Source organism: Eleutherodactylus coqui, chromosome 1 (assembly GCF_035609145.1).
Source record: "Eleutherodactylus coqui strain aEleCoq1 chromosome 1, aEleCoq1.hap1, whole genome shotgun sequence".
Taxonomy (NCBI): domain Eukaryota; kingdom Metazoa; phylum Chordata; class Amphibia; order Anura; family Eleutherodactylidae; genus Eleutherodactylus; species Eleutherodactylus coqui.
Window position 1 is genome coordinate 11,723,068 of NC_089837.1, and position 13,034 is coordinate 11,736,101.

A 13,034-nucleotide genomic window follows, 5' to 3' on the forward strand; every position below is an offset into this window, starting at 1 on the left:
ATGTATTAATTTTGCAGCTCTGTCTCATTTAAATGAATGTAACCAATGTTACATCTACAGATTGTCCATATGCCTGATTCACATGAAGAGGCTGCAGTTTTGACCTGTGTGCCATGGTTCCTTGGTGGAGGTGCTTGGAGTGATCTGACATTGATGGGCAATCTGATGTTGATGACCTATCCTAAGGTAATCAATATCCAAGCATTGTTACACATAAGAAATCTAAGGTTATAATATAACATACACCAAACTACACATGGATTTGTTTCTTTATTTTTGTTTCTCCACTGATTTTAAATATAAATCTAAAAGTACAAAACATTTCTAATAAGTTACATATAGGAGGATCTATTTATCTCCATAGCATTTTTCCAGATTTATCAATTCAGGTCCTTAGTTTTCCTCTGAATAACTAAATTTCCTTTCATATTCAGCTCTGGTCGCAGTAGGATAATGTAACATTTGGGTATGAAGATACAGCCCAGAAGTCCAGCACTGGAAGCTGAGATGGTGAAAACTTCTACAGCCACCATGTATTTCCCCTTGGTGCTGAGATAGGCTGGGATGAAGGAGATCCAGACACTACAGAAGACGAGCATGCTGAAGGTGATGTACTGAGCCTCATTGAAGACATCAGGAAGCTTCCTGGCTAGAAATGCTATAATAAAGCTCAACACAGCCAGGAATCCCATGTAGCCGAGGACCATGTAGAAAGCAATGACAGATCCCTCATTACATTGTAGGATTATCTTCCCAACCTCTACCTCAGTGTTATAATCTGGGAATGGTGGAGATAAAGACAACCAGAAGACACAGATCACAACCTCAATGGAAGAACAGATAATCAGAAGAAATGAAGAAACATGTCTCCAGAGCCATCTCCTTAGTGTCCTGTCTGGTTTGGTGGCGCTAAAGGCCAAGACCACGGTGACTGTTTTGGCCAAAACTGCAGAAACAGCAATTGTAAAAATGATTCCAAAAGCCACTTGTCGGAGGAGACAGGAAATCCTTGTGGGACGTCCAATGAAGAACAGAAGACAGAGGAAGGATAAGATGAGAGAGAGCAGAAGTATAAAGCTGAGGTTCCGGTTATTGGCTTTTACAATCGCTGTGTTTTTGTATGTGATAAATATTCCTAATATCACAGCTGTGAAGATACAAAACAGTCCAGCAATAGCAAGAAGAGAAATCCCCAGAGTGTCTCCATAAGACAGGAATTCAATGGGTCTCAGAATGCAGGCATCTCTTCTGTCATTCGACCACTGATCCTCCGGACACTTCAAGCATCTTTCCATATCTGTGAAGGTGAACATGTTACAAGAAGTAGCATGATGTAACAGATGTTAGAAGTACCAGATTAAAAATGAACAATAGTAAGTTGTCACTTTAAGTGTCATTATGTAAAGTCAAACTGGGACATGAACACTCTGCAGAGTCTTACTAGCATGGGAACTGTGAAACTGCAAACTAGACATGAAACTTGCCGGGAGATGAACTCATACTGAACTGCAAAACTGCAGACTAGACGCAAAACTCACTGACGTGACCGGCAAACAGACATAAACATTATGCCACTCACACTCTCATACTGGTGAAACCAAACTGAACAGCAGAACTGCGTAACAGACTTGATACTTGTGGACAGACACAAACCAACAGCTGATAAACACTCAAAACATGCACCAAACATACCTGCATGTATAAACAGATGGAATAAATACAATACAAGGTATTAGTTTGTATTTTTGGCCAAGATACTGAAGCCTGCAAGCCTACTTCAAGGGTCCCCGTTGTCTTGTGGGTCCCTACACTTACGAGACAACTAACCCCTGGTAACCTGCCTACAATGCAGGGCAATCATCCTGATAGGGATGATCCCACACTGGAACCTAGGGATCTACCTTATTCTAGGTGATAAAGGACCCACAGCAAGACTCTGTTCTCGCTACATGTACTGAGAGCTGCACAGACTCATAGGAGCATGACTCTGTTCAGACGGAACATCCTGAATGCTGCATAGACTCATGTCCAGCCACATAAACAGACATGCAGGAGCATGACACTGTTAATAATAATAATAATCTTTATTGTATAGCACAAACATATCCTGCATAAGCACACTGAACATCTTGAACAAACATAGAAAAGGCCAGCAGCCTCTAGCAGAGGAGCTGGTATATATGAACAACAGATCTTGAGTATTGGCTGGCTGGAGCAATCTACACCCAGCCAGATCAATCAACACCACCCGTGAAGCTATGCTGCTTAAAATCCATATAATACAACAGATCCCAGCAGCAAACCTTAACACATTAATTCCAGGGTGCAGCATATAAGAAAAGTGTTGCTGCAGTTCTGGGATCGTGTCCTTTCTAAAGAATCTGGTACAGGTTTTGTATGTATTTCTTTATCGTCTGGCTCTAGTGGGAGTGGTATTAGGTGAGACATGCTTGGCTTCACCTGTGGATAATTTGTCAGGATTATTTAGCTTGGCCTGGTGCTTAGCTCAAGTGCTGCTTAATTTTTCAGTCTTCCTATGGCTTTGGGTGAAGTCAGAACTTGCAGCTGTATGTCTTGCTTGCCTGAGTCTTCTCAAGCTAAGTATAGTGGTTTTGTCAGGACTCGGGGTCCGGGAAACTGAAGGTCCCTGAAGATACCCCTGTCCCTACCTACTTGCCCCCCTGGGCTAAGCCCCAGGGCGAAAACTAGGTGACGGTCCCTACACTCACTAAGGAAGGGGAACGCTGGGACTAACAAGTACACAGACACTGGAACAAACAGCAAGGAATGTCAGACTATCCGGGTCGACAACGAGAGGGTACGCGGTACAAGAGGGTTAGGCAAAGGCAACGTCAGGTTCAAAAACAGGGAGTCAAAAGTCAGGAGTCGCAGGAAGACCAAACTAACACTGGCACTGGTCTGCAGACACAAGCAGGTTTAAATGTTCTCAGAGCTCCCGCCCCAGCAGCTGATGGGGGCAGGGAGTCTGACAGCAGCTGAGTGCTGCAGGAGGCAGGGAAGGAGACACATGCCTGGTTGCCATGAGACCGAGGACGCGACAGGGGGCAGCACTCACCGTGTCCCTGGCAACCCAGCGGCGAGGAGGACCTTCGCGGCCAGGGGAGGTGACGAGGTTGGGGATCCCCTGCGCCGCACAGTGGCAGCCCATGTGACAGGACAGGTGGTGAGGGTATGAGGGATCCACGAACCGCTGGTCCTTACAGGTTTATTTTGTTCAACTTGTTTGTGGTTTTCTCCTATCCCGCATAAGGCCAGCTAGTGGCCTAGGTACATGATCAGGTTTGCACTTCTCAGGGTGGGTTACCTGCGTATAAGCAGGTCCCTTCTGTGGGTTAGGTCATTTAGGGACAGTATTTCCTAATTGCGGTTGTTTGAATTGTTTATCACTGTTTGGTGTACCTTAGCGTAGTTCAGGTTACGATCTAGCGTGTGGTATTTTGATGCGACTAAAAGCATTTTACATTACATAGAAAAAGAACAAGAACATTATACATGAAATAATATGTGACAGACTAGTATGGAGGACAAGAGAGTCCTGCCCACAATGACTTGTAGCGTACAAGGGAAAGGCACGAAGATAGGAGGGGGAGAAGCTGCTCATATGGTAGTGCAGCAGGGTGTGTAAAGAAGTGTATAAATGTGGGATGTTCAGAAAGTTAGACCCTGTAAGAGTCATGCACTCTGCTCCTTGGAGACTGGAGCATACTCTGCTATCATACAAAATCCAATGATGCAGGGGGACAGAGAGGGAGAGAGAAAGACATAAATTACTAACTGGTATTAACTCTGGTCACAAAGTGAACAGTTGATCATGGCAAGTAAGTTGCCAGAGTCTTATAAGAACCCAATAGGATTCTTATAAAGGCATAAAACCAAATGAATTATGATGCTACTTGTAGTGATTTAGCATAATTGTGTTCTATAGCTGCTGGGGCACCAATAGTGATGACAGTTCATAATGTCTGAACTGACTGTCTGGAACCAGAGAATGTTGCTGTGAATACGAAAGCAGCTGACTCCAGACGGCTGTCCATGCACGCCTTCCAGAGTTAACTGGTGCACTCTATACAGGTTTGCCTGAAGCTGTGCAAGGCACAGAGGAGACCACAAACCATCACCCAGATGTGCTAATGTATTTGTGGATCAGGAATATGATATCAGTGGAACTACTAGTACAGATGCTCGGCTTTTCAGTATCTGTTTTATTAACGGCTTATGGGAGGAAGTGAAAACATGTAAGTATGCTCCACTAGAACAGACATTAGTGGTTGCTGGGAGCATAAAGGACAAGTTCAATTTAAAAAAAAAACAAAAAAAGCCCCAAAACAGTCCATCTCAGTGATAATTTCTTTGGTTGTTCCACCTGGTATTGCACTGATGGTGCTCCAGAGATTTCAGGGGATAAAGTTGGGAATATATCACGGTTTTCACCAAACAGAGAAGAGTTTTGTATGAAAGGATTAAGTTACGGTTGCAGAGAGAGGGGTAACCTCTCTCAGACTTTTCACAAACTTTATTCTATTTACTATCATCCTGGCATCTGCAGGATGAAAAGACCCAGTTGTTACAATAGGTTGATGATTTGATGCTTTGTACTAAAACTAAGGATATTTGTTTAAAGGAAACCCTATCCCTCCTGTTGTGTCTCAGAATTGAAGGGCGTACTGTTTCAAAGAACAAACTGCAAGTTGCTAAAATCAAAGTAGGGTTCTTGGGATATTGCATTTCAATGCAGATGAGACATGTCACATGGTGGAGAATGCAGGACTCCACCAAATGCTACAATCAAAAGATATACAGCATTGAATTCTGCTACGCTTCATCCTGATGTACAGGAGGGGAAAGTTGAGGGGTTAAAGGGGTTGTCCCGCGAAAGCAAGTGGGGTTATACACTTCTGTATGGCCATATTAATGCACTTTGTAATGTACATTGTGCATTAATTATGAGCCATACAGAAGTTATCAGAAGTTATTCACTTACCTGTTCCGTTGCTAGCGTCCTCGTCTCCATGGTGCCGTCTAATTTTCAGCGTCTAATCGCCGGATTAGACGCGCTTGCGCAGTCCGGTCTTCTTCTCTTCTGAATGGGGCCGCTCGTGCCGGGGAGCGGCTCCGTGTAGCTCCGCCCCGTCACGTGCCGATTCCAGCCAATCAGGAGGCTGGAATCGGCAATGGACCGCAAAGAAGCCCTGCGGTCCACCGAGGGAGAAGATCCCGGCGGCCATCTTCAGCAGGTAAGTAAGAAGTCACCGGAGCGCGGGGATGCAGGTAAGCACTGTCCGGTTTTCTTTTTTAACCAGTGCATCGGGTTTGTCTCGCGCCGAACGGGGGGGCTGTTGAAAAAAAAACCAACCTGTTTCGGCGCTGGACAACCCCTTTAACAGAACATGACTGTTTTGAACTAATGAAAACAGAAACTAAACCACTTGCCAATGTCAGTGAGATCCTAATCCTAAATGCAGATACTGAACAGTATGCAGATGGATCCCGTTCCTATAGGGATGGAAAACCACAAACGGGTTATGCCATAGTGCTGGAGAGTGAAGCATTGACTTCCAGCATGTCAGCATCATGTAGCCAACATTTACACTGACAGTCAATATTGCTTTGGTATATGTCATGACTACTTGCCCTTAAGGTGAGCCAGAGACTTTACCTAATCCTCTGGGAAGCCCATCAAAATGCCAAACTGGTAGCGCAGTGTTTGAGAGCTCTGGAACTGCCCAAAGTATCATGAAAGTGTAGGCTCATACTAGAGGTCAGACAAAAGAGACTTATGAAAACCGGAGAGCAGACTTAGCAGCTAAGGCTGTGGAGTTGCTATCCCTCCTCTCTGTGAAAGTGCACGCAAATAATCCCTAGCCTGCTGCAAAGAAACTTATTTATGCGTTCTGTGTCTGCAGTGATTTAGACGCAGAGCATTGGGCCACAGCCACTTCTAAAGGGAAAGTTGTATACACTATACAGTCCGTATCCTCTGTGCAAAAACCCCAAAGCTCCTTTGCTGGGCTACATCTGACCGTGTGCATTTTACTTGGCACCTGCTGGGAGTTGTAGTGCTTCTATTTTTGTATTAGGCAGCTATGCCTGTTTGCAGCAGCCTTTCGTAATATTTTTTTACTGGCTGGAGTGCCGTACAAACAATACCTCTCTCACCGTGAAAGTGCACGCAAATAATTCCTAGCCTGCGGCAAACAAACAGGAAGAGCAGCTGGACGATGAGGTGACTGACCCCACCTGGCTTGATTAGCCTACTGAGGACAGGGCTTCAGAGGGAGAGGCAAGTGCAGCAGCAGGACAGGTTGGAAGAGGCCGTGGGGTGGCCAGTAGGAGAGGCAGGGCCAGAGCGAAGAATCCCCCAACTGTTACCCGAAGCACACCCTCACGCCAAGCCTCCGTGCAGAGGGCTAGGTCTTCAAAGGTGTGGATGTTTTTTCAGTGAGAGCGGGAACGACCGACGAACAGTGGTGTGCAACCTGTGTCACACCAAGATCAGCCGGGGAGCTAGCCTCACCACCACCAGCATGCGCAGGCATATGATGGCCAAGCACCCCACAAGGTGTTCACCACCTGCAGATCACACCACTGCCTCTTCCCCTGTGCCACAACCTGACACACAGATCCAATCCCCCTCTCAGGACACAGGCACGAGCGCCTCCCGGCCTGCACCCACACCCTCACCTCCACTGTCCTCCATCCCATCCAGCAATGTCTCTAAGCGCAGCGTTCAGCTGTCGCTAGCACAAGCGTTGGAGCGAAAGCGCAAATACGTCGCCACGCACCCGCACGCACAAGCTTTAAACGTGCACATTGCCAAATTAATCAGCCTGGAGATGCTGCCGTACAGGCTTGCGGAAATGGAGGCTTTCAAAAACATGATGGCGGCGACGGTCCAGCGCTACTCAGTCCCCAGTCGCCACTATTTTTCCGGGTGTGCTGCCCCAGCCCTACACCAGCATGTCTCCCGCAACATTAATTGTGCCCTCACCAACGGGGTAACTGGGAAGGTCCACTTAACCACGGACACGTGGACAAGTACTGGCAGGCAGGGCCACTATATCTCCCTGACGGCACATTGGGTGAACTTGGTGGAGGCTGGGAGCTAGTAACAGCCTGGGACCGCTCACGTTCTACCCACACCCAGAATAGTGGGTCCTACCTCAGTGCTGGTATCTGCAGCGGTTTATGCCACCTCCTCTAAACCCTCGCCCTCATTCTCCTACACAACCTCTACCTCTCAATTAAGAAGTGTAAGCAGCACGTCGCCAGCAGTCGGTATCGCGCGACGCGGCAGCACAGCAGTGGGCAACCGTCAGCAGGCCGTGCTGAAACTAATCAGCCTAGGTGATAAGAGGCACAGGGCCCCTGACCTGTTGCAGGGTCTGACAGGGCAGATCAACCTCTGGCTTTCGCCGCTGAGCCTCCAACCGGGCATGGTCGTAACCTGGTGGCGGCTCTGCAGCTCGGCAGCCTCACACACGTGCCATGCCTGGCCCATGTCTTCAATCTGGTGGTCCAGCGGTTTCTGAAAAATTACCCGCACTTGTCTTACCTGCTCGGCAAGTTGCGCCGCGCCTGCGAACATTTCCGCAAGTCCACCACAGACGCTGCCACCCTGAGGACCCTGCAACATCGGTTTAATCTTCCAGAGCACCGACTGCTGTGCGATGTGCCCACACAGTGGAATTCTACGCTGCACATGTTGACCAGGCTGTATGAGCAGCGTAGAGCAATAATAGAATGCCAACTCCAACATGGGCGGCGTAGTGGTAGTCAGCCTCCCCAATTCTTTACCGAGGAGTGGGCCTGGATGGCAGATATCTTCCAGGTCCTCGGAAACTTTGAGGAGTCTACCCAGATGGTGAGCGGTGATGCTGCAATCATTATCATTACCATCCTGCTGCTATGCCTGCTGAGAAGTTCACTGCAAAGCATAAAGGCCGACGCTTTGCAGGTGGAAGAGGAGGCGGGGGATGAGAGTGTGTCGCTTGATAGCCTGACCACCCTCATGTCTATATCGCAGCGCGTTTTGAAGGAGGAGGGGGGGAGGAGCAGGAGGAAGAGGAGGGGGAAGAGGCAGCTGGGCCCATTGCAGAAGGTACCCATGCTGCTTGCCTCGCATCTGTTCAGCGTGTATGGCCTGTGTATGAGGAGGAGGATTCGGGAAGTGATCTTCCTAGTGAGGACAGCGATGTGTTGCGTACTGGTACCCTGGCACACATGGCTGACTTCATGTTAGGCTGCCTTTGTTGTGACCCTCGCGTTAGACGCATTCTGGCCAACACGGATTACTGGGTGTACACCCTTCTCGACCCCCAGTATAAGGAGAACCTTTCCACTCTCATTCCCGAAGAGGAAAGGGGTTCGAGAGTGATGCAATACCACAGGGCCCTGGTGGACAAACTGATGGTAAACTTCCCATCTGACAGCACTAGCGGCAGAAGGCGCAGTTCCGAGAGCCAAGTAGCAGGGGAGGCGCAGAGATCAGGTAGCATGTTCAGCGCAGGCAGGGGAACACTCTCCAAGGCCTTTGCCAGCTTTATGGCTCCCCAGCAAGACTGCGTCACCACTCCCCAGTCAAGGCTGAATCGGAGGAAGCACTGTAAAAAGATGGTGAGTGAGTACGTAGCCGATCGTACCACCGCCCTCCGTGATGCCTCTGCTCCATACAACTATTGGGTGTCAAAGCTGGACACGTGGCACGAACTTGCGCTGTATGCCCTGGAGGTGGTGGCTTGCCCTGCTGCTAGCGTCTTGTCAGAGAGGGTGTTTAGTGCAGCTGGGGGAATCATCACGGACAAGCGTACCCGCCTGTCAACTGCCAGTGCCAACATGCTTACACTCATAAAGATGAACAAAGTCTGGATTTCCCCAGACTTCTCTTCTCCTCCGGCGGAGAGCAGCGGAACCTAAAGATTCTTTCCACTGCAGCCACAGATAAAAGCACTCTTCTCTATCACCGGTAAAACGGGGCATTTAGCTTTGTCAATCTGTCTCTGACATTAGTCCTCCTCCTGCTACTCCTCCTCCAGAAACAACGTCATCGCGCTGAACGGCCAATTTTTCTGCGGCCCAAAAGGCTCATCTACATCTACCAATTTATTTTACAACTTTTCTAAGTTTCAAAAGTATTGAGACTGTAACATGAACCAATTTTTTCAACAGGGCTGCCTCCAGGCTCTGTTCCATATTAAGCCACAGTGAGCTGTATCTTTAAAAAAAATGTTTCTGGGTTTCACCTGCCCTCTCGATTGATAAATTTTTCAGAGATAAACTTGAACTCTTGGTACACTAATTTTTGGGGCCCACGCCTACACTCTTATCCAACAAATTTTTCCGGCCTTCGCCTACGCTCATGGTATTCCAATGTTTCAGAGGTTGGCCTATACTATTACTATAGAAATTTTACTGGGGTCTGCCTGCTTGCCTATATTTCTGCTACAAGAAAGTTACAGGAGTCTGCCTATACTGCTGCCACTTACATGTGACAGGGGTCTGCCTATACTGCTGCCACTTGAATGTTACAGGGCTCTGCCTATACTTCTGCCACGTAAATCTTACAGGGGTCTTCCTATACTTCTGCCACAAGGATGTTACTGGGGTCTGCGTATACTGCTGCCCCATTAATTTAACTGGGGTTTGCCTATACTTGTGCAACAAAGATGTTATTGGGGTCTGCCAATACTGCTGCCACGTTAATGTTACAGGGGTCTGCCTATACTTCTGCTACAGAAATGTCATTGGGATCTGTCTATAGTGCTGCCACGTAAATTGTACAGGGGTCTGCCTATACTTCTACTACAGAAATGGTGTTGGGGTCTGCCTATACTGCTGCTACAAAACTGATACTGGGGTTTGCCTATACTGCTGCTACATAAATGTTACTGGGGTCTGCCTATACTTCTGCCACATAAATGTTAAAGCAGTCTGGCTATACTTCTGCTACAAGAATTTTACTGGGGTCTGCCTATGCTTCTGCTACATAAATGTTTCAGGGGTCTGCTTATACTGCTGCAACAGAAATGTTACAGGGGTCTGCCTATGCTTCTGCCACATAAATATTACAGGGGTCTGCCTATACTTCTGCTACAAGAATGTTACTGGGGTCTGCCTATAATTTTGCCACGTAAATGTTACAGGGGGTCTGCATATAATTTTGCCACGTAAATGTTACAGGGGGTCTGCATATACTGCTGCTACACGAATGTTACAGGGGTCTGCCAATACTGCAGCTACATAAATGTTACAGGGGTCTGCATATACTTCTGCTAATGAAATGTTACTGGGGTCTGTCTATACTGTTACTACAGAAATGTTAATGGGGTCTCCCTAGACTTCTGCAACATAAATGTTACTGGGGTCAGCTTATACCTTTGCTACAGGAATATTACAGGGGTCTGTGTATTCTATGGGTGCACTAAGTCTTCCCATCGCGGTGTTCTACCTATCTGGCCCAACCCCCAAAAAAAACAGACTGACTAGGGCATGGATTGTGGGCCGAGGCCAACATGTATTTCCTCTCACGTAACCTCAGCTATCCGGGGCACTGCAATGGGATTCTTTATGTACCGTCTGTGTGTTCCTGCTAGCCACCCATGCTGTGGGTGCACACAGACTTGCCATAGCGGAGTTGTCCCTGTCTGTCCCAAAAACACTGACAGACTTGGGTAGGGTGCAGAGTGCAGATGGTTTACCCCTTGTGTTGTCGATGAGGTATCCGACACCCAAACAGAATGAGTAGTGTGTGGACACATGGAGTCCCCATTGCTATGTCACTCGCAGCACCTTGGGCCACACAAGGTGTTTGCTGGGACAGAGGCTGACCCAGGGCCCGCTCCCATACTTCCCACACCGAGTATTGCTGCATTGTAGAGATGTGTAGAAGTGCTGGGCTGGCAGCGGACTCCCCTTTATGCCCACATTTGCAGCTCCTGACGGAGGTGGCAAAGGATTGGAATAAAGATGGAACGTCAATCTATTATCAATTCTCAACAGCATTGTGGGCTATCGCCCCCCCCCCCCTTCCCTTTCAAAGAGGGTCGCTGCCTGGCCCTGCCAACCCTCTGCAGTGTGTGCCTCCGGTTCCTCCTTATGGCAGACGCACTTATAAATAGACATGAGGGTGGTGTGGCTATGAGGCTAGCGTGTGGCATGAGGGCAGCAGAAGGCTGCGCAGGGGCACTTTTGTGTGTGCTGCGGATGCAGGGTCGTGCAGGCGGGTTGGGCGGCAGCATGTAACCCAGGAGAAGAGGCAGCGGTGTGTCCCACAGGCAGTGATTGTGCTTGGTTGGATGTAGTGTGGTGCTTAGCTAATGTGTGCCTTGCTAATGAGGGTTTGTCCGAAGTAAAAATTGTTGGGGGGGGGGGGGTATCACTCTTGCCGCTATTGTGGCTTAATAGTGAGACCTGGGAACCTGAGATGCAGCCCTGCATGTTGCCCCTCCCCTGACCTATCCGTATCTGTGTCGTTTCCATCACTTTCATAGGTTTTGAAGATTTGCACAAATGAAAACCTTAGCGAGCATCGATCATATACAAAATGTCGAGTCGCCCATTGACTTCAATGGGGTTCGTTACTCGAAACGAACTCTCAAGCATCGCGGAAAGCTCGACTCGAGCAACAAGCACCCGAGCATTTTGCTGCTCGCTAATCTCTAGTAGACATCACTCCAGACACTTGGAATTCTTTTGAAATATGGCATCTGCCAGCATTTATTTTGCAGCACAACAATGTATATACAGAAGTCCAGGGTACACCAACCCACTACGGCAACATTGCTAACCCCATCGGGCATCTAAAGAGCGCCCTCCTCTTTCAGACGAGCGACAGACCCAGAACTGGTCCACACAGGACCTCACTGATCCAAATTGGATTGCAGGCTAGCAGCCCTTCAGTTCCACTGAGCTGTAACTCTCTCCCAAGTCTGACAGGAACTGGCTCTTTTAACCTTAGCTTCTGCCACACCCAAAAGATGTTAACTCTCTCATTACCAGAATGCCTGTGTCTAGCCCTCCGCAGGCCATTCTAATACTGCACACCCACATATTCCTCCCCCTTCCCGATGAAGGCTGTAGGCTTCATCACAGCTTTTGCCCCTCTGAGGTCAAAACTCCAGGCTTGGGGATCATTCTGTGTGGGGCTAAAATTGCACCTTTCTTTTTGTTCTATAACTGGCCCTTTCTCTAAGTAGCCTCTCTTCAGGTCTTTGCGTGCAGTGTGCCTCTGCTGACTCAGTTTTTCTATTTTCTGCAAATTCTGTTACAGGACATTTCCCAACTGTAATTTTTGAGGCTTCTTATCCAGTCTCTACATTAATGACCTTCTCAGCATTCTGCAGCTTTGCCTTTTACCTTTTCTTTAGTCTCTTGCACTTTAAAGGTCTTCTCAGCCTTCATCTGTTGCTCAGCTTTCACTTTCTCAATGACTTTTCTCTTGTTTACACACATGATTTTTTCCCTCAAGATTTTCCCAGTTTTTACAAACTGTTCCCCTGTAGCACCCAGGTTACCTTCTCATACTTTGGCAGACTTCCCTGCTCGTGTCTCATTTTCACTATTCTTCAACAAGAATTTTTATTTTACTTGCTGTCTGAACTGGGTCCTAGATCTTTCTAGTCTCTAAACCTTACTTCCAGCAAAACAACTATTTGATTACCAGAGTTGCACTTTTACACTTAATGTCTTAGTGGACTTTTGAAACACAGCTCTTTCTTCTTACAGCACTTTCAGGGTGGGTAGCAAGGTTAGCTCTTTGGTCTCTCACTGGTCCTTCATTTTTGTACCAGTGGCTGGAACACACTTTTAAGCTTTTCTCGTACTAGAACTCTCTTTTCAGCATCCGTCTTGGTGCTAACCCAGTCTTGTATTTCAGTGCACACCTGCTTGTTAAGCCATTCTTTTGCATCTTTTTTTGCAGACATTGGTTTCTCCTCCATAAGCCACTGTTCACACATCTTTTGTTTCTTCTCGCTTTTGGACACTATCTGACATTGGTAATCGTGCTACACACTAAT

General features: G+C 47.6%; 1 protein-coding gene across 1 annotated transcript in view; it reads right to left on the reverse strand.

Moving 5' to 3' along the window:
• Positions 1 to 380: 380 nt before the first annotated feature.
• LOC136610132 (vomeronasal type-2 receptor 26-like) overlaps positions 381 to 13,034 on the reverse strand; it is a 102,406-nt gene continuing 89,752 nt past the window's right edge. Inside the window, exon 6 of the mRNA XM_066589669.1 lies at positions 381 to 1,297. Within this exon, the coding sequence (XP_066445766.1) occupies positions 381 to 1,297 (917 nt within the window). The remainder of the gene's footprint in view (positions 1,298 to 13,034) is intronic.